This window comes from Drosophila sulfurigaster, chromosome 2L (assembly GCF_023558435.1).
Source record: "Drosophila sulfurigaster albostrigata strain 15112-1811.04 chromosome 2L, ASM2355843v2, whole genome shotgun sequence".
Taxonomy (NCBI): Eukaryota; Metazoa; Arthropoda; class Insecta; order Diptera; family Drosophilidae; genus Drosophila; species Drosophila sulfurigaster.
In genome coordinates this window covers 9,714,420-9,736,428 of record NC_084881.1, presented here as the reverse complement: position 1 = coordinate 9,736,428, position 22,009 = coordinate 9,714,420, and the positions used below count along the sequence as shown (strand labels likewise).

General features: G+C 37.8%; 4 protein-coding genes across 10 annotated transcripts in view; 2 read left to right on the top strand and 2 right to left on the bottom strand.

The window, feature by feature from the left end:
• LOC133846137 (tyrosine-protein phosphatase Lar) overlaps window positions 1-15,459 on the bottom strand; it is a 159,749-nt gene extending 144,290 nt beyond the window's left edge. For 5 of the 7 annotated variants that reach the window (XM_062280943.1, XM_062280969.1, XM_062280910.1 and 2 more), the window contains exon 1: window positions 14,209-14,497. The gene's annotated coding sequence lies outside the window, so the exon portion shown is untranslated. Of the gene's footprint in view, window positions 1-14,208; window positions 14,506-14,761 lie in introns of those variants that run through there. The other 2 variants (XM_062280918.1, XM_062280926.1) reach the window with 2 other exon arrangements.
• Window positions 15,460-15,496: 37 nt separating this feature from the next.
• On the bottom strand, window positions 15,497-18,606 carry LOC133846198 (zinc finger protein weckle). Its single transcript, XM_062281010.1, has 3 exons — window positions 18,167-18,606; window positions 16,806-18,112; window positions 15,497-15,990 (listed from the first exon to the last, which is right to left on the bottom strand). Exons 1-3 carry the CDS (start codon window positions 18,371-18,373, stop codon window positions 15,627-15,629), a joined length of 1,878 nt encoding a protein of 625 aa, XP_062136994.1. The 5' UTR covers window positions 18,374-18,606; the 3' UTR covers window positions 15,497-15,626.
• Window positions 18,607-19,014: 408 nt separating this feature from the next.
• LOC133843111 (proliferating cell nuclear antigen 2) lies at window positions 19,015-20,178 on the top strand. Its single transcript, XM_062276520.1, is given in 3 exon segments — window positions 19,015-19,260; window positions 19,262-19,333; window positions 19,397-20,178. Coding segments are annotated over 3 exon segments (768 nt in total). The 5' UTR covers window positions 19,015-19,224; the 3' UTR covers window positions 20,057-20,178.
• A 222-nt stretch (window positions 20,179-20,400) lies between these two features.
• On the top strand, window positions 20,401-21,840 carry LOC133843103 (MTRF1L release factor glutamine methyltransferase). The gene is made up of 3 exons (XM_062276507.1): window positions 20,401-20,727; window positions 20,782-21,302; window positions 21,358-21,840. The coding sequence occupies exons 1-3, from the start codon at window positions 20,503-20,505 to the stop codon at window positions 21,596-21,598; spliced, it is 987 nt and encodes a 328-aa protein (XP_062132491.1). The 5' UTR covers window positions 20,401-20,502; the 3' UTR covers window positions 21,599-21,840.
• The last annotated feature ends 169 nt before the right edge of the window (window positions 21,841-22,009 follow it).

The following is a 22,009-nucleotide window of genomic DNA, read 5'->3' as shown; positions in this document are numbered from 1 at the left end:
CATCTTCATTCTCCGTTTTCCGTTCTCCGTTCTCCATTCTCCGCCCAAGGCTGTGTTACGGTTGAAACATTAACTTTCCATTTCAGTCAAGCTGTCAGCAGTCCAACTGTCCATGCCGAAAAACTTCCACCCGCCTCTTGTACAATGGCTGCACTTGGCTACCTTTTGCCTTTCCCTTTCTGTCTCTCACACACACACACATACACCACAGAGTTACTCAATTATTTCGTTGACATTAAGCACATAAAAATACAAATAGATGACACCCAGCTAAGGCAACAACAACAACGAAAAAAGGGACCACAACGAGTTCTTATAATGTCCACCACTCGACTCCACTCCGAACTCTCGCTCTCTTTCTCACTCTCTTCCCCCTTACTATGCAGCAGACAGCGATTTGTCTGCAGATACCTTTTTTGCCTAGAATGGACCGAAAGGACGGGCCGTCTTTATCGCAGATTAAGTGCGACATCGTCATCTACCTTCAGGCCCCATCTCCATCTTCACTCCCATTTCCATTCGCATCGCACTCATCGCATTCGTTAGTTATACTGAGTATTGTGCTGAAATGTGCTTACAGCACATTAATTTCTTGCACCTGGCATTAAGATAATTGTCGGCCTTTGTTTAGATACAAGATACAAGATAATCGACTGAGCATGCTCGTCCCCAAAAACTACTGAATGGAATCAAATTGAATGCCATCATCAAATCGAGCTGGAATGCATGAAACGTGCTGCTCTTTAACAAACAAATTGTATTAACTTTTACGCATACTAGTATTAAGTTTTCAACACCCCATTTTTTAATGACATTTTACGATGATAAATTAAATATTGTATTTAAGAAATGGGCTTGGAAAATTGTTTTAAATTTTAAATGATAGTCTGAGATTTTAAAATCAAATGTTTTATTCAACAAAATGTATCAACAAAAATACATATTATATGAAAAATAAAATATGTAACTAAATGTTACTTTTTATTTATATTAATTTTTCCGTATTTTTTAAAATATTTTTATTTTTGTTTGGTAATATTTATATATTTATTCTGTGTGTTATCTACAACAAATTTATAAATTTTTAAATAATAAATGTAACCAAAATGCATAAATTCAATATTGTTTTTTCAACATTTTTATTAATAACAAGTAAGAAATCTACAATCGAATGTACTCGGCTACCCATTTTGGTGAAAAATAAAACGTTAATATTCATTAAATAAACCACATTTATGTACCACAAATATACTGAAAGCCTATATGTGGTCTATTGATATAGTACTGCAATTAAAATATACCATATATTAAAAAAATACATAAAGATAAAAAAAATGGCGGCAAACGTTTTGAGCCATAAAAAAGTATCTTTTCCATAACTTCTATCATTTTTATCCGATCGCAATGAGGAATAAATCGTAAATACTTTTGCTAGTATTGTGTGAACTAAAAAATTAAATAAAATTACGCTCGTTATTTATTTTTCTTATAATCATTGAGATCTAAGAGTTCATAACATATACAGACAGAGGGATATCGGCATACCGACTTGGCTGTTGACGCTGATCAATAAGACATATATGTATATATATTAAGAGGTCGCAGATGCCTTCTTCTGCCTGTTTCATACATTTCCTTCAGGCACCAAATCTACTTTACGGCCAGCTGGACTAAAAATATACTCCAAACTAAATTTGGTTTTATAAGACAGCTAATTGCAAATCCAACGTTTTCGCCAGTCATGCAATACCTGTGACTTCTTAAATTCATTGGAAAAACATACAAGTATATACGAGAAAATTAATCAAAAATCAGAAGGGCACAAAACCGCGCAAATTTAATAAAATGAAATCAACTTTTAATGGCAATGTGTGCTGGGCGGGGTAATAAGGGAAGCTTGGATATAAGGAGAGACGGTAGGCAGTCGCTTTGAACTTTGCCAAAGTCATAAAAATCATCCGCACACACACACACACATACAGAGACGCACACTTGACACGCACACACACAGGCAGGGCCAAAGGCAATTGCGTGTAATTTAATAACAAAATAATAGGAAGCAATGACTTAAAAAAGAAACAAAGCCAAAGACAGAGGCAACGAGTGTAGTCATAAAATGTAATCATAAATTATATGCCCAGCCATTTGGCATTGTTGTGCTCAAGTGCAGTGCGTGTGAGTGAGTCTGTGTGTGTGTGTGTGTGTATTATAGAAATGCGTTGCCTACTTTGCGGGGCGTGTTGTGTGTTGTCAACTGCGCCAATTTTTCTTATGTGTTTGTTTGTGTTTTTTGAAATATACTCAACGCAATGCCAACGCCTAAAAGCCGCTTAGTAATTGCTTATGAAATATGCAAAGGCGTAACCGCCTTGGACGATCCAAACAGACCCTCAATATGCTTGCCCCGCATCCCTCTCCCTCTCCCGGTTCCATATCATACCACAGCTGAGCTTAGCCAAGGCACGCACCCTTTTAGCCGGAAATCTTCCGTTGGCTTTTTGTTGGTTGCGGTTGGTCCGCATCGCCTCCACCTCCCTACCTCCCCCCTTCGGCAGAGTTGGGCCTAGCCTAGCATGACATTGCCACTTAGCGGCTACATTAATGGCAGCGCCAAATGGCAGCCGTTTCCCCCCGCTGCTCACCTTTGCATCGCCTTCGTTCTCATTTGCTGCTCTCTTCATTCTCATCATCGCTTGCAAACTGAGCGTGTAACGGCAAATAAACTAATACTGACGAAGGGGCAAGGCATAAAAACGTAGCATACTTTTGCGCTGCGTATGAAGATGTAACATTCATGTCTGCATCTCTCAGTTAACCGTTCCCCCCTCCCCTCCCTTACCTTGCCTTCGATTCGCCTCCCTTCCGCTCACCATTACCACTCCCTCGCACATTCACTCCCAATCCCACTCTATCTGACTGTATCATGAATATTTAATGCTGACATGTACAAAGTATACAATATATGTAGATGTAGATGTAAACTTAGAGACATGCTTGTCTGTGTGTGTGTGTGTTGATGCGTGCATGTGTGTGTTTATGTATATGTCGAAAGTTCTGAAAACATCTGCAAAAACGAATGACAAGAAAAATTGCATATGTAACCAGAAAGTTTCGCATCTCGTGGCTAATTTGTTACCTTCGCCTCGAATGAAACAGAATTAACTGCCAGCTAAGCATTCCAAAACTCTTCTTCGAGCAATTTTTCGAAATATTAACACGGAACTTGGGTTCCACTTTCGTTCGCAAGGCACTTGAGTTGCCCGGTAAAGGGAGCAGACTTTGAGTTCAATAAGAAATTAGAATGAAATTGAAGTGAACAGAAAATACATAAAGAATAAAAGTATCAAATGTATTTTCAACTCTCAATATTTTTCAATCACAAATAAAGAAATGCACAGCTAAAAATGCACAGCTAAAAAAAAATTGTAAAACTGTTTTTAAATACAAAAATATATATATCAAATTTCTTATGATAGTTTTGAATGTTTGTACTGATACAACATCTCATAAAATAATAGAAAAAATAAAAAACTTAAATTTTAAGCTACACATAAAGTCTCTAGCAACAATTCTCACTTCAGGGCAACTTCAATGACGTTTTTAATGAGGAATAAGTGGGAAACATATTCTGCCAGTTCATTTAAAAAAATGTAGTATAGTAAAAGCAAAGTTTTCTAAAAACAAACAAACTGACATTACTAATTTTATCTGTACACACCCATTAGATGAATATAAAAAATGAGAACATTTCAGCTAGTTAGAAGCGTAAACATTTGCAGCAGATAAGTACCATGAAATGATTTTTTAATGCTCACAAACTACGCTCAGCTAATCAAGTTGATCCTGGCTGTCATTACGTATACGTTTGGAGTACTCGAACAATTTTGGTAATAACCCAAGGAATGTGGCAACAAATGTTCATCAGCTTTGTAAAATCCCTTGACACTCTATTATGAGACTCAGTCCAAAGTGAATTGTGCAAAACCCTAATGTTGAAATCATTTAAACAGTGCCTGCTGCCTTCACGATACGATACCCCATACAAAACACAGCGATAACCCCTCCCCCTCACCCCTACCCCCAAGTGATACGCAATGCCCTCATCTTTGCACAACAACAGCAACAGGAGCGAGTAGGAAAAACAACAAAACAATTTAACGCTTTAATGATAATGATGTATGAACAACTAAAGACAACAAACAGAAGTTCCACGTGTGTTGTTCTAATGTTTATTATTGTTGTTGGTGTTGTTGCCGCTATTGTTAATGTTGTAGCTGCTGCTGATGTTGTTGATGTTTCTGGGCTAGGTGGAGTTTGAGTTGAGTTTTGCCGCCGCCATCAACAACAATTCCAGCGTTTAACAAGCTAATGTGCTTTTAATGGTCCGTGTGTCCAGCTGATTATATCATGCAGAAAGGGGGGATGCGATGCGAATGCGAATGGGAATGGGTGTGAGAATAAGAGACAATGGGAGAGATGAGAAAGGGAGAAAGGGAGAAAGGGGGGGACGTGTAGCGAGTAAAATACACAAATAATTAAAATTAATTATCTTGCAATTAGTTTACGATTTACTCATTAAGCAATGGAAATGCGCCCAAAGTCTCAAAGCGCGCGCCCCAAAAAGTATGCAACGCTTTCACGATGATCATCAAGAGAAGTCGCCGAGGGAGGGGTGGAGGAAGAAGGACAGAAGAAGAAGAGCACAGAGGAACACCCGTAGCTTTGTTGCCCGCGTATGACAATATAATTATGAAATTACTGCGTCTAGCATTTCAATTGAGTTGTTTTGTTTGATTTATGTGCAATTGCACAAGGCAAACAACAGCTATACACACACTCACACACACCCCCAAAAGCACACACACACACACACACACACGCTCCCTTTAGGCGTAGCGTAATATGTCATTTATTACGCATACGCTGTGTGGACTCTGACATTTAAACAGCGTGAAGTTTTTGGGTCAGCATTCGTTTTATTGACATTTAACACACTTGCCAACATTTTGGGCCTCATGATTTATGCGCCACTTACACCCCTTTCTTCGCCTTCTCTCCCCTCCTTTCCTCCTCTGTTTAGCAATGGCCATGGCTTTTAACACTTCATTGCTTAATTGCCAAAGTTTTGAGCTGTTTAGTTCTTAATTTTCGTGGGTAAAGCGTAGACACAACTCGACTAACAGATGCGCTGTAAACCATCTCACAATATGCTCTGACATTTTAATTAAAATGCAAAATCCACTTGATGTTTTTTTTTATTTTTATGAGCAAAGGTTCACAGCCAGGGATTAACGAAAGCTACTCGAACACCGGAAATGACCCGGTATATATTTCAAATTTATATCAGGAAAAAAAAGGAATCTGCACATTTGATGTATTCAACGTGCTTGACAACTTTACTGGCGCACTCTAAATGGGTATGAAAAATTACAATATTGTGAAAATTATATCAAAACTGCTTTCACCCGGAGAAAGTAGTAGGTGTATAGCGTGTGTCCCTCCCTGTTTTAAGGGCGGTCTGCTGTTGCCTGTTGCCAGGCAAAATACTTAACTGTCTGCTTATTATTAAAAGCCAGCTTAAGTGGCAGAGTCAAGCTAATTGAATTAACTTTTCAACCCCGTCGCGTGGTGCGTGAAAAAGGCTAAAATAACATACAAAAAAACAACAACAACAACAACATCAGCAGTGGCAACGACGACAACAACAACAACAAGAAAGCAGCAAGCAAAATGCGAAACAAGTTGCGCTAATGTTGATAAAGTGCCGCCAACTCAAAGAGATTTTACAATATTTTTTTTTTCTCCCGAGTTTTTGGGTACAAACCTTAAAAAAAAATAAAAAAGTAAATGTAGTAAAACCATGCAGCAAATAAGAAATGAGAAAATGATGATAAGTGCGGCTTGCATTGACTTAGCAAATGCCCTTGCTAAATATATCAATTAAGGGTGACACTTGTCTGTTGATTAATCGAAATATTCACCATACAAATTGCCATTAATCATGTAATTATTATTGAATTAGACTGCAGCTTAATTTGCGAACTCAACTCGTTTTTAGAAACTTTCAAAAGTTGCAGATAAAGAAAAGACCATGTTAATTAGCGCATTAAAATGTGTCGCTAATTAATTGCTGTCAATAACTCATAATTATAATTAGCTATAGTTTCCACAGATGTCTTAAGTAACTGTAATTAACATGCAGCAAAAACTAAAGTTTTTTTTTGTTTTTTTGTGCTGTTGAAGTTTTCAATTTTTGCGCTTTGTTAAGTCAATTTAATGTGAAATTGGTCCGACATTCATGTTGTTATCTATCCATAACTGAGTGGGGAGCTTTACTCCATTGATACTAATAGAGTTTCATCAAAGTTGCCTTTCAGCGGTTTACCGTAATCTGCCAAAGTGACTCACAGTATCCGCAATGCCCTTGGTTGTGTAGCGCTCGAAAGGGTTTCAGTTACTGGCCAAGAGGAGGGCGACAACGAGCAGAAGAGAAAGTGTAGAGTGGAATGGAGTGGAGTTGGGTGTCTGGATTGGAGGTATGGAGGTGTGTATGCAAGGGATATTCGTTCGTGGTCTCTTTCGTGTCCATGTTTCGTGTCCTGGTAAACATGCTGCTACAGCTGCTCCTTGTGCTTCTCTACTATCCTGGCTATCGGTTTACGCGCTATGCTTCGTTAAGTGCATTTTGAATTTTTAATGCTGCGCGCTCTTCAAAACTTGCACAAAGCGTTGAAGCAAACGCTGGAGAGGGTCACGGCAAGCTGCTCTGAGAGAGAGAGAGAGAGCTGGGTCAAAAGGGGTTTATCTCTGTGTGTGTGTTTGTTGTAAGGTGACTACGATGGGCTCTCGACTTAGCGGCAAGGCAGGCTGATTAATTTGCTTTATTAAAAAACCATACGGCTAGAAATACGCACTCTTCGCTGTGTGTGTGTTTCGTTGCGCAGCTGTGGCGCCAACAAAAATAATCAACACAAATTACGCGCAACACAACATAAATATGCCAAGTTACAGGTTTTTTTTTTTTACCACCCACCTTACTTGCGTGTTCTGTTCTGCTCTGTCTTTTTGCCTCTACTGGTCCCTATCCTCAATCCCAGGGCAATTAATTTTTAATCTTCGCTAAGCATTCGCTACAAATTGTGAACTAACCGACGTCAGGCGGCAAGCGGCACTCTACAGTCAGTCAGTCGACAGGCAGCCAACAGCTGGGACAGCGGCAGATGAGAGAGGAGAGGGAGGTAGTGAAGCATTTTGCGTATGTTGCGAAGCCACATATTTATCTTAATTTTATGTTGGCTTTTTTTTTGATACCCTGTACTTAGCAGCAGAGATAAATAGGCATCTTAAAGTAAAGGTTCAAGCTGAAGGACTGATCAAGAAAAGGAATAAGGAAATATTTTTGAATTTAAAATATTTCCTTATTCATTCATTTTTATTACTATAAGAAACTAAGTTACTGAGTACTAAGAATAGTAAATTTTGATAATTCTTTATTACTAATTCTTGTTATTTAATTAATATTAAATAAACAATTTTCAGGGTAATAAGAATATGTAAAGATGTCGAAATTATGATTGTAATTTTCTGTTGGAATTGAACAAAATCCCAACTAATAAACGCTCTCTCAGTCTTATAAATTTCCGTATTTGATTCTATATAAAATTTCATTCTAATTTGAGTTGTTCTTTTTTAATTTTGGTTTATTTTTAATAAGGATTGAGGCAAAAAGTTCATTTATCAGTGATGAATATTTGAAAAACAGAAAATTTCCTACCCAACCAATTTTCTTTTATTTATAAGAACTATATAATTATACAAAGTTACAGCTTATTACCAAAATCTTAAATATTTGTATTTTTATTTGTAATTTCTTCGAGTTGGCATTCAATGTTACTTAGGACTTCAAGTACAAAAGAATTTTCTTGAGAATAAACTGGTGACAGTCGAAAAAGTTATCAAAGCAAAAAGATCATGAATAGCTTTTAAGAGACACATTTCAAGCAACAAAATGTAAACTAATTAAGTGCATCGAAGCGTTAAGTTTGGCAAAGTTAAGTTTGTCAACTACTTTAAATAAAACAATTTCTTGAGACACTTGAAGTGTATAGGATATGCGTTAGCCAAGCTATGTCAACTATCGTTTTCTTAGGTAGTTGTTGCGTGGTGTTTTTTTTTTTGTGTAATTTCTGGTTTCTTTTTCATGATTTGCAAAAGTGCCAACAGCAGTGTAAAGGATCTTAGCTCAAGCCAAGGGGATTAATAAAAGGATTACGCAGCGGAAAATGCCAGCTGCGTTGTTGCCGGCATCAACTTGGCAATGGCAGTGCCAATGTGGATGCGGATGTGGATGCGGATGCGGTTGAGGATGTGAATGTGAATGTGTATGTGAATGCTGAACTGATGGCAATTTGTAGCGCCACTTGCCTAGTACCGAGACCAAGAGAGGAGGAAGGAGAAGGTGGCAATGGGGAGGAGGTGTGGGTGTGGGGCACTTGCAGCATGGGGCTAATTGCGTTTCGCCTTGGCAGGCGGCTCTACGCCCGCAATCTGCCAGGCTGCAGTTTTTTGGGGCCAAGCGATGGAGATGGAGCCGGAGCTGGAGCTGAAGCTGACGCTGGCACTGTATGCATGGTCATATATTAAAAATAATCCATTCGATATCTGTTTTAATACTTCAAATTTATAGCAGCCGCTTACAGCAACAGCAGTAACAACAGCAATGACAACAGCTACAGCAGCAGCAGCAGCAATAGCAGCAGCCACAAAAGCAGCAGCAGCAACAACAACAACAACAACAACAACAACTCACTGTCATTTTGAAGGGCTTTTAGCTTGATATTTTATTGCTTAAAGGATGTGCAGGGCATCAACTCGCGTGGGTTGCTCATAATTTAAATCAGTTTGCTGTTACAGCAATTTTAAAATACAATTGAAAATGTAGAAATCATCAAATATAGGAAATACAAGTTTTATATATTATATATTTTAAATATATTTATATAATATATATATTTTTCCTAAAAAAGAGTTTGCTTTAAAGAAGAATAATAGTATCTAAATATAAAGCGCACTATTTTATAAAAACATGAAAGCGCAAAGAACTCTAGAGCAACAAGAAATTTTTTTAATGTTTTGACGAAATTTGAGAAAAATTATCACAATAATGAGAATCTAAATTTGTATAAAACTCCCTTAAAAGTTATTTATAATGTACATACTTTAATAGTTATTGGCTTGCTACATAAAACACCATTAAAAAGACGAGAATAATTTAAATAAGTATTACAACCATGAATTATTACTTTATATGATTTAGCCTTTGTAAAAGTAATGAAAGACATATCATTATGAAGTTTACACTAATTTTTATAATTACAAGTAATACTTCATCATAAAGTAAGTTTTGTATTACATGACAATGTTGATGGCAACCCTCGCATAACGCGTTTCGACCATTGTTTTTTATATGTGGAGGCCATTTTAATAATAACATTTGTCTTCGGCTGCGGTTTTTATGGGCCACGGCGCTGATTTGCTTACAATTGACATAACGGGGATCATATGAGTTATGTTATAACTGCCAGGGCTTTGCGAGCAGCCCGAGCACTGCAGATAAGCCCCACTCAATCAGCATAAAAGTATGCTATGCAAAGTATTTTGGGGGCTTTTCAGTACAGAATATGCGGAATATGGAAGGGGCGGAAGAAAAGTAGCTAACGGTTAAGTCAAAGCAGCCGCCGTTAATCAGAAACTGCAACAGCAACAACAACTACAAATTCTGATACAACAATGAAGAAAAAACAGCAGAGAATTTCTAAATTGGGACTTGCCAGAACACGCACGCATTTAATTAAAGTAAAAGCTTTGGTTTTTCTCTATTTGCAATTTTACTACAATTTTTCTCTCTATTTTTTAATTTTTCTCTGTATTCTGTTGTTGTTGGTGTTGATTCAGTTTTGTTGTTTTTTGCTTTCGCTTTGCGTTTTCGGTTGCGAAAAAATGTGGTCGTCAAGGGATGCGTCCGTTTGTTGCACTTCCAAGGATAATAACGTGCAATTTATATGCGTGCCATTTTTTAGAAGACAAGCGCAAGGGCGGACTTTGGCTTCCGGCGGATGGCAGGCAGGCAGCATTCCGAAGACACATTTAACTCATTAGTTTGTGTTTCCACTCACAATTCATTCTGGAGGGGAGGGGGCTACACGAGTCACTAATCAACGGAAACCACGAAGGGGTGGAATAAATTCCTTCTACAACACTTGGGGTATATTTTCAGTACGAGTGCAAATATTTCCCTTTAAGGGATGTGTTCTTTAAGGGGAAAAGTCTCCAAAATTGGTTGCAAAACAAAATGGCAAATTATAGTATGTGGGAAATTGGCAACGTCTAAAATATTAAAGACTTGAACCAATTAAGAAGGTAAAAAGAAAGTTTGCTACAAACCAACGAAATAGAAGAATTAATTAGTGCTACTATTAACAGAAATATATAATAAATGAGCAATTATAAATGTAAAAAAATAATAAATTCGAATTAATATATAGAAAATTATTGATATGGATATTAACAAAATTTCATTTATAACTAATAAATCTATAAAGCTAGAGTACACCCTTATCCACAATGTATAAGAGCATCCGTATAACACTTAAACACATTTAAGAAGGAACTATTGTATAAGAAATAAATTCAAAACTGTTATACTGCCTAGTTACAAGTGTCTATAAATGATATATTCATATGTAATAATATATTTAAATAAGATGATTAAAAATGTTAGTCTTATACAATACAAATAGTTATTCTTAGTATAACAAATTATAAGTAAACCACTGTCATATTCTACAATATGCTAAGGATTAAAGTAGCACAGACTGAAGTTGAAGCTTTTCGACCTAAATAAGCAAAATACGACAAATTCGTACAAAGCTTTGGAAAGCTCATGGCTTATTAAGGTTTATGGCAGCTTTTATTGCCATAATAAATGCAGAACTCAACCGAATTAATATACCACAAATATAGAGTAAATTAAGAAAAATGCTGAATTATTTAAAAATATTTAAATTAAATTTGTAAAAAAGTGACTTTAAAATGTCACTTAAAGAATATTAAAGTAAAACATGCATCTTCTAACAAAGGAAATACGTACACACTGAAGCATACAATATTCTTTTGTACTTAAACGTTGCTGCAATATAAACCGCATTCTATTGACCAAACTATGTGAATGTTGCAAGAAACCATAACCAACACAAACAAATACGAAGTACAACAACAAACAACAAATAAGTCGCAAAGAGACAGGCCAAAGCAAAGCAAAAGCCTGCCAAAAGTTGGCCAAAGCTTATCAATATGATGTTTCTTAAGTATGCGTATGTCAAGTGGCTTATATTTAGGCTTAGTCGTGGGCGCTGCTAAAAGCCAAACTAAGCCAAAACGATTGAAACACATTGATAACAAATTGACTATGGGCCAAGTTAAAAGAGACTCTGTTGCAGTGACGCAGCGTGGGTATCACAAATGTTTCTTTTTTTTTCTTTAATTAAACAAAATAAAGTTAGTCATAGGCACAGTGACTACCACAATTAAAGCTGTCTTGGATTATGGATGGGTAGTGGAAAGGAAGCCTGGCAACATTAGCGATAAGAATACAAGCAATCGAGGTTACCCAATGAGATAAGCACAAAGATAGCGAGTTTCAAGTTATGGATGCGCTTGATAGTGATGATAAAGATGACAACCAACAACGTTTTGGATGCGACTTGAGAGCAAACAAAACACAAGACACAAAACACATGTAGTACAAAGTTCAACGCTCTTCGCTGGCACCAAGACAGTATGAAAATCTTAAAGAATTTAGTTTAACCATATTAAAGCAACGGTAAAAACAAAAAATATATATATTAATGTTTTAAGAAAGTCTTTACTTTTGAATAATAATGAAACATTTTTTTGTATATATCTAATTAAAGTTGATATAGATAAAATAAATTACTTTAAATTATAATTTATTGATCGGAACTCTCTTTGATTTGAAACATTCTGTTTAGATTAAGAAATTAAAAGCACGAGTTTCATAAAAGTGTATATCTGTAATCATTATAGCTATTACTAATATATGAAAAAGTCAGTCTGAATAAGTGAAAATAAGTCTATCTTTAAAAGTGTAACTTGCCAAAATTAGATTGAATACTTTTGTTCATAGTCGAGTTAGTTATCCCATTCAAAACTTTCGAGCTTAATATACTTTGCTAAGTAAATGAGTCGCTTATCACGACGGATTGATAGACATAGTTTGTCTAGAATTTAAAGCTATGAAATTTGCAATTAAATTTGTTTCTTCCTATCACCTAATCATTTAAATGCGAGTTCATGCGTTGAGTGCGTGAGCAAAAACATATTATATTTACTGATTTTGGGTACAATCCATTATATGATTTTAAAACGCTGAACACTAAATAGTTTAAAGAATTGAAATAAAAAAAACTAACAAAATGTTTACTTTCCTAAATTCCAAACTATTTAATACTAGCGTATTATTTTTATAATTTTTGTACAAAGTATATATAAGCTTATATTAAAGAAATAAATAACCTTGATCTTGATTGAAATAAAAACCCAATACTCCAACTTGCCCTCCCACAAAATGTTTAGTTATTGAGCGAAAGAAACCCAGTGAATTGAACTATACATTAATTTCATTATTTATGACCAATTAATTTGACAGTTTAGATAAAAGGCGACAACTCTTGGGCGGGGCGGGGTGGAGATAGAGCGAAACACGCAACACCCCCGAGCAAATAATAATGAGGAGAGAAACGCTGACCCTAGTCAAGAAGTAGTAGCAACCCTTGTGAGTATTCCGAGTCGAGGCAACAGTTTAACAATTCAAAATAAATCTTTGAAAAATTGCCTAGCAACTAATTAAAGTGCCCTCCATAAGCAACTTGATTCTATCCCGGAAAATCACTCAGTTTGGCTGCCGAAAATGAAAAGTCATTTTAAGTAGGAGCAACAAAGAGGAAATGGGGAAAATGAGCAAAACTCTAGGAAATCCTATTGATTCCTGAGGACTGTGTACGAAGCAATTTCAATAAGGAAATTCTTACTTTTACAGTCTCATAATTGCCAACTAATGAGTCAAGGAGCGAAAGAGAGAGAGAGATAGAGAGCAAGGGTGTGAAAGAGAGCGGGAGACTAGATGAAGGTTAAGATGGGCCAAGAATTTTAATTTCAAAAATGAGAGTAGCAAACAATTTCGAAAAGAATGAATGAAAAACAACAAGAAAAAGAAGAACTTTCAGCTGATAAAATAGTTGAAGGCGACAGCTCAGAAAAGTTATTTTCAAGCGCGGGGGCCGTGGTAAGTGGAGGGGGACAATTAACTGGCCGCACATTAAATGATAACAACAGAACAAAAAGAGCATACCAGGGCTGGAGGAGGGAGGCAGAGGTGCTGTTGCAGCTTCAATAAAGTTCAGACAAAAGACGCAGCCAGAGAAATTGTAGTAGAAAAAAATGAAAAATAAAAATAACTTACTGTAATTTAGGTCAAGCCAAAAGGATAATGCGGTTCGCGGCTTCCACAAATACTAACACAAACGCACACAAACGCACACACCAATACCAACTACACGCATATAGTGCAGATGGTAAGTCGTGCTAAGTCACAAAACTTTTGTTTGCAGCCCTGTTTTCTTAGTTTTCTGCCTGCTGCAGTTTTCGGTTATTGTGGTTATTCGTTTTGGCGCATGGGAGAGGGAGCAGGAAAGCGAAAGGGGGCGAAACTGAGTCCAATTAGAATGCACTGTTGCTTCAACTTTCGACTGGCGCGCGCTGGTTTCTTGTTGTTGTTATGGTTGTCGTTGAAGTTGTAGTTGTAGTTTTCGTTGTAGTTATAGCTGAGCTGTGTTGTTGTTGTAAGAGATAAACTGGCTGCGTTTCAGGCCCGCCTACGCCTTACGTCTGGACCCGTTCGTTGAACAACAACAGCAACAACAACAATCATAAGAGTAACAACAATCATAACAGCAACAGTGACCAACAACAACGACAGACAATAAAGACAACTATGTTAACTGGCCACACATGTTAATCTTTGCTGGCAGCACTGGCGTTTGCTCTGCATGCCAACACAATTTAATTGTTTAAATGCACATTTAATACCCAAAATCTTACTAGCGCATCGATTTTCTTTGATATACTCACATAGTATGCACTACTACAACTACACATACTCGTATCAACACACATACACACGCGCATATCTTACGCGTACGTGCGTAAAAACAAGTGAAAAACGCCGACTGCGGCAGCGGGCAGCGGCACCTCGCTGTTTACGATAAAAACAACAACCACAAACGTTTAATAACCATACAGACTTCTTTAATTAACACTGACCGTTTATTGTTTGAAAATTTCACGCAAATTTCGTTGCAATTCGCACTTTTCCATTTATTTTGCACCGCGAACCCGACGCGTTGTTGTTGCGTTTTGTTTTTGGGGTATTTTTTTTTGTGGGTTTATGTTAAACGTTTAACAGCAGCATAAACTCAATATGGCACTGTTACTGACTCAAAATGGCACTGTTAGCGCACCATTCACACTCATACCAGGGCTGGCAAACAAAAGCAGCTGCTGCAAAATTGTTTAAACAAAATGAACTCCTACAACTACTTCTTAGCTATTTAGCTTACACACGCTTTTATTTTATTATTTAATTTAGACGTAGTATCGTGTTGACCATTTAACATTTACTTACAATGTGTGCGGCTTTTTGCTGCGACTTGCTGCTCTCTTTTTATGATGTTTGATCTTTTCTGTGCATTTGTTTAAGCGATTTTAGGGGATTTGTTTATAACTTTTCTTTTAGGGCTTAGAGCTGAGTGCTCTCAGCATAGACACTGTTTTTTAATTGTGCTGCATGCGTTTCAGTTGCGGTATTTAATCCACTTTGTTGTCATTGGTGAGAAATCGATTTTTTTTGTTGGGCTTTTTTGATTTTCTGCTCGAAACACAAAAGTAAAATTGGGGTTTTTTGAAAGTTTTATTTTTGTACACACTTTAATTAATGCATTTTCGCACCATTAACACAAAATTCGCATAGTTTAGCATACTATGCCACAAAAAAATCTATACAATTTTTCTTTTAGTTGTTTTTCGTAAGTGAATTTACAACAAATTCCCATTTGGAGCAGACACGAGGAAGCGCACACGCTGTCAACTGAACTAAATTCCTTCAGAAAGGATATATTGGCCACTTGGCGCTACCCCCAATAAGAAAAGTAAGAAAAGCAAGCATAAAACGGATAACGGGGGGTTGCCTTGTCAAAACATGCGCAGTCCCTGAACTCCAATTGGAGTGACACATTCAAATTGCGCGCCTTCAAAATCGTATAGGCAAGCACTCACATCAAGTAGAAATGCACGAGTATCCAATAAGCGGTTATTTTTACATAACCGATTGGAGTGCAATTATATATTACTTACATCTTATTAGAAGTTCGTGTCTAATTGGGACTAAAGACTTTTCACACCAGCTCTAATAGATTTGTGTGTTCAAATGCCGTAAAATAAAATGTCAAATAAGAACAAAAAAATTATTTTATCTAAGAAAACCTTTGTTGCTAGTAAGAAAACATTTGAGTGGCGGCATTTGAATGCTCCGCCAGCTCCTGTTGGTCCTCTTGGACACTCATTATGGTGGCGCTGCCATCACTCGACAACACCAATTGCTGCTGTTGTTGTTGCTCCTGGGTCGGCATATCGGGTGTCTGCTTCATAATGTGATTGTAAATGTTCTCGATGGTGGGTATCGTGTTTATGACGGTTGCAACTGCTGCTGCTGCAGCTGCCGCAGTTTGGACGGGTTGCAGCACTGTGGCAGCTTCGGTTTTGAGCAACTGCTGCTGCATCTTGGGCTTCTTGCCAAAGGCAAAGCAGCCGCTCTGTTTCGTGGCCACCGGCGACAAGTTGTCCTTGTTCTTGGTGCTGGAAAAGAAATATAAAAATTAATTAATAATTAGGACATTTTACATGCATTATAAATTTATAAAAGAACTTAATTTTAATGCCCTACAAAGTTTTCTAAAAATTAAAAATAATGTTTTGTTCTAAACGTTTTTTTAAAAGATGAATTTAAAGTTATCTTGCTTAACATTAATTTTACATTTTTTAAATGAACTCGTGCCGAATATAAGGCTTTTATTAAGATCACTATTCACTTCGATAATTTTTATAATTTAAAGTTTTATTTATGTTTACGCTAATCTTCAAACTTCGTGAGGAATCGAGGAATCGAAATATCAAAAATATTCTAGATATTTACTAAACAGTTTTAAATATTTTATATTTTTTAAAGGTAATGTTTTAGTCATTTTTAAAATATGTATGTGAAAGTGTATTTTTGTTTTTTTTTACTACCTTTTTTTAGAAGAGTTACTTAACTCATTATATAAATTTTTTCTCAATATGTATTTACGCATGCCACAAAATAAAAAAGAATAATTTTATAATATAAATTTCAACTGCATTTTGTCTGCCTAAAACCCAATGGGTGGAAACGTATAAAACTTTAAATTATATTAGTTAAAACTATAATTAAACGGTTTAGCTAATCAGAATACTTTTATCTCTAGATTGTGATGAGAACCAAAATAAAAAAAAATGGTAAGTTCGATCTGAGTAATGAAAATAGAAACAATTAGAAACTATATATAGTTTCTACGTAAATAGAAATACAAACAGACAAGAAACAAAACAAAATATATAAATAAATTGTTCCACAGTATTCATGCCACACTTACAATGCCTTCAGTGCCTCCAGCTTGGGTATGTTGCGGTTGTAGCTCTTGCCACCTCCAGCTGCCTCCTGGGCGGCCAACTCCTCAGGGTGCGCCTTCTTCTTGTGCGTGCGACAATTGGAGCCATTGGCAAATGTGCGATCACAAAAGTCACAAGAGTACGGCTTGAGACCAGTGTGCAGGATGAGATGATTCTTCAGGGCCTTGGCACGTTTGAATTCTCGCCCACAATAATCACACTTGTGCTGCATTTGATCCGTGTGCACGAGACGATGGCGATTCAACGTGGGACGCGAATTCAGTTGCATGCCGCACTCGGGACAAATGTACTTATGCGGATCATGTGTCTCCTTGTGATGCTTCAATCGACTGACGCTCTTGAAGCACTTTTTGCACACCTCGCACTCATAGGGCGCATAGTCCGTATGGCTGAGCAGATGCTCCTTGAGGGCATTCAACGAATGCACCGCAATGCCGCATTGTTCACAGATCACTGGGCGCGGACGCTCCTCTTGATGCATGTACTGGGCATGTGATTGTGCCGACGCATTCGTGGTGAACTTCTTGCCACAACTGGGGCAGGGATAGAGCTTCCGCTTGGGCATCGGCAGATGCTGTTGCATGTGCCGCTGGAGCTGATAATGCGAGCGAAACATCTTGTCGCATTGTTCGCAAGGCAGCAGCTTCGTTTCCCGCTCGCTCTTAGCGTGCTCTTGCCGCATGTGTCGCTGCAAGGTTTGTGGCAAGGCGTAGCTGCGTGTGCACTCGCTGCACTGATGTGTTTTGGGGGCATCTTTGAGTTTGCCAGGCTGCTGCTTGACGCTTGAGCTGCTTTCGTCGCTATCCGCGTTACTAAATGCCTCACATAGATTCAACAGCATCTCAGTGCTGGCTTCTTCATATTCCTCTGCCGGCTCTTCTTCCTCTACTGCATCCTCTGCAGCATCTCTGCCTTCCTCCTCCTGCTCCAGCTCCCCATCATTTAGCTCCAATTTATCCACGTTTCCTCTGCACGGCGTGAGCGGATTTTCCAACTCTAACGTCGCCTCCTCCAGCTCATTGAGCTTGGGCTTCTCTTCCACATAGTGCACCTCAGTCAACGTTTCGGTCTGCTCTTCCTGCTCCTGATCCTCTAGCAAACCAAACTTGGCGCGCAACTCCAGCAGATTAATGGATTCCTTGGCCGTGCTCTGCAGTATGCAATAAAGCTTTTGCACGCGCGTTATGCGTTCCGAGAAGTTTACCAGCGAAGTGACCAGCGACAAGCACTCGCTGCAAATCATCTCCGGCAGTTCCTCGTTCCGTGTGATCTGCAAAGCATCCCAAATTAGCTATCTTTTAATTCATGTTCAATACAAACTCACATTAACCCAAAAGTATTTGCCAATTGCTGTGGCCAACGCCATGTCGCCAGGCGCTGTCTGCTCACTCTTGAGGAACACATTAATGTTACCCTCCACATCATTCTTAGCACAAAGTCGACACCATAAACGCCAATCGTCAATTTGTTGCTCGACGTTTGTTGGAGTCGCAATTTCATCAGTTTGCTGTTCCTGTTCATCAGTTGCCATTATTGCAGAGTTTAGTGCAATTGCTGTTGCTATTTAAGCATTTTCACTATGTTTCATTTGTTGCGGCAGGCATTTGTATTCATGTGATTAATTTAGTTACAAATGAAGAAAATTGGAAAACGCCAACAAAAACAATTCTGTGATTATCTTCTGTAACAGCTGTTTGCTGCGGTACTAATATCGATAGCATACGAAATCAATAGCAGCAGCTCGCTTTAACATCGCCAGATGCAATGCATTAACAGCATAGCTAGCATGGTACATTTTCTGGGTACACTGTTAAATTTCAGTTACTTCGGTACATTTATGAACCTCAATATTTATGACAAAAAATGTAAGCATTAATTCATAAAAACAATCTAGAGGTATATTAAGTTATATTAATATTTAATAAATTCATTGAGGCCTAAAATATAAGATTTGTATGTTTAGCAAAATAAAGCAAAATTTAAATTAAATTAATTAATTTAATTTGTAACAATTTTCCTCCTTTTGCAATTAGTATTTAATTAATGCAGCACAGTATATTTTGATTAACACCCTGTGGTCACACTACCGATATGTATTTCAAAACAGCAAAGAGGATGATCGACTGTTTTATTTATACTTATATTAATTTTATTATAAAGTTTACTCGATCTGGTGAATATAATGGCTTAAAATTGATTTTTTACGCAGCCAGCTCCATGCCATTTAATATACTTCGTAAACGGGCTTCAATAAACTAGCCTCAGTTGTTTACAGGGCATTTCGTAGTTGTTCAGCATGCTAAGTTATTTTCTGAGTTTTGACATACATTGTGAAATACTGTAAACTACGTTTGTTGCTTAGTTCCCAGTAAAGTCGGAATAATGTTTGAGGCACGTCTAGGCAACACAACGCTGCTAAAAAAAGATTGTCGATGCACTTCGGGAGATTCTCAGTCAGAGCACATTGGACTGCAGCGACTCTGGGATTCAAGTAAGCTAGAAAGTATCTTAAAGAACAATTATCTCAAATGTAAACAATATATGTATCTTTTAGTTGCAAGCCATGGATAACTCACATGTTTCGCTCGTATCACTGTTGCTACAAAATGATTGCTTTGAGAAGTATCGGTGTGATCGCAATGTCTCCTTGGGTCTGGATCTTAAATCTCTATCGAAGGTTTTAAAATGCGCCAGCGGCGACGATGCTGTCACTATCAGTGCCCCAGACAAAGCGGATAAAGTGCAGCTGAGCTTTGAGTCAGCTGGGAAAGAACGCACTGCTGATTACGAACTGCGCCTCTTGAACTTGGATCAAGAACATCTCGGCATTCCAGAAACGGATTACTCTTGTGTTGTCATCATGCCCGCAATTGAATTTGCCCGCATCTGCCGGGATATGACCAGCTTCAGCGAATCCGTAGTCATAGCCTGCTCTAAGGATGGCATCAAATTCTCGGCCAGCGGCGAAATGGGTTCGGCAAATATTAAATTATCGCAGACGTCCAAGGGGGATGTTGATCTCACTGTCGAGGAGCCAGTTACGCTATCATTTGCCGGACGTTATTTATCAACTTTTACGCGGGCAACGCCGCTGTCGGAGAAGGTGAAGATTGGCATGGCGGCCGATGTGCCACTTTTGGTGGAGTATCCCATTGAGGACTATGGATATATTCGATATTATTTGGCTCCCAAGGTGGATGATCCGGATGCTTAAGTGCAATATATTTTAACCCGAGTGCAATATTATTTTTTTAATTTTTATTTTGTTAAACTATTTCTAGATTTACTATGATCCGAAAATATATTAATTACAATTTTAAATGCAACCTTATAACTCTATGTATCTATTATTTAAAATTTGACTTTTTCTTTATTTCTTTTAAAATTACATTTGCCAAACCAGTTTGGACGAAATTTCTTGTATTCTATGAATTTTGTTGGTTTTCGAATTTCGATTACTTTCACCTACGGTTTTCGATAAATTGATTGTAATTCAATGAATGTATCAAGTTTCGATTACATTTCCACGGCCGCACACCTCCCATCGATAATTGGTGGTGGTCAGTCGATAATTGTCAGCTGTTTCGTGTGTTGTGGCTTGCCACTCAAGTACAAAATTTTTAATCAATATAAGAGTTAGGTAATAAGCTGAATTAAACAATGTTTAAATATCTGAAAAGACCACTGCTAATGGTAGCGCGCAGTACGGCGCGTTCGCTTAGCAGCAGCGCAGCAACAACATCGATAACGTCAAGTGGCGGCGGCTCATTGATTGAGGTCAACAAGGCATTAAATGGTTGGGAGCATAAACTAAAGGAAGCCGGCGTCCGGGACACTGAGTTTAATCTAAAATGCATTGTATCACATGTGCTGCAACGCAAGTTTGTAAGTATGATCCACAGTTATGATAAATTCATTCATCCACATCGATTTTCATAGAACACGGTGCCCGATGATTTTGCTCAACTCAAATTTAATGCCGAACAATTGGCGGATTTTGAGCGGTTTTGTGAGGCACGTTGTGCTCGCATGCCTCTGCAGCACATTATTGGCGAATGGGACTTCATGGACATCACCTTAAAAACAGCGCCAACTGTTTTTATACCTCGCCCTGAGACTGAAGAATTCGTTCGCTTGGTTATTGAAAACTACAAGAACGTGAAGCATGTGGATATGCTCGAAGTGGGCTGCGGTTCAGGTGCCATGTCCTTGTCGATGTTGCATGCTCTGCCACAGGTGGATGCCACAGCCATTGAGCGCAGCAAAGCGGCCACAGCATTGGCTTGGGAGAATGCCAAACTGCTGGGACTTCACCAGCGCTTTAAGGTGCATAACCACACCATGGAAGAGGATAAATATATGCCGGAGGAGCTCAAGGACAAACAGTATGACTTGATTATATCTAATCCACCCTATGTAAAGACAGACGAGTTTCAATATCTGCATCCTGAGGTGGTCGTGTAAGTTCCGTAAATTATCCATTTATGATTAAATCTATTAAAGAATTCATTTTAGATATGAGAATCTTAATGCCTTGGATGGGGGCTCGGACGGTCTGCGTGTGGCACGTCTAGTCTTTGAATTGGCCTGTCGCCACTTGCGACCAGGAGGCAAACTTTGGCTGGAGTTAGGCAACGAGCATCCGCCGCTGGTGAAGACTATAATGCATCTGAAGTATCAAGGACGTTTGACGTTTGTCGACAGCTATTTCGATCAATATAAACGCGAGCGTTTTGTTCAATTGGAAAAGGTTTAAATTTAACTTATTTTACTCACTCGGACATGATTAATTGCAATTAGAATTAGTCGCATATGCATTTAGCTGTGATTTGACCCACAACACATTATTAATTGCCTTGGAGGCTACGTCACAAAAATATAAAGTATACGACTCGTATACCCTGCAGTATGCATTGCGTTTTATGCTCGCAATGTTGTCCCAATACATAATAATATTAATAATAACGAGAATAATAAAACAACAAACTCTGGCAGTAATTCGACAATAATGCACTTAATTTTATTGGTTTTCATAATTCATGTCTATAAGCTGCAAAAGAAATCCACAAATGCGGTCACTACAACAACAACAATTAAATCAAGTGCTTTTTGTTTGTGTGCACAGTGGGACGTACTGAGTATTTCATGGCATTATTTTTGAATTTCA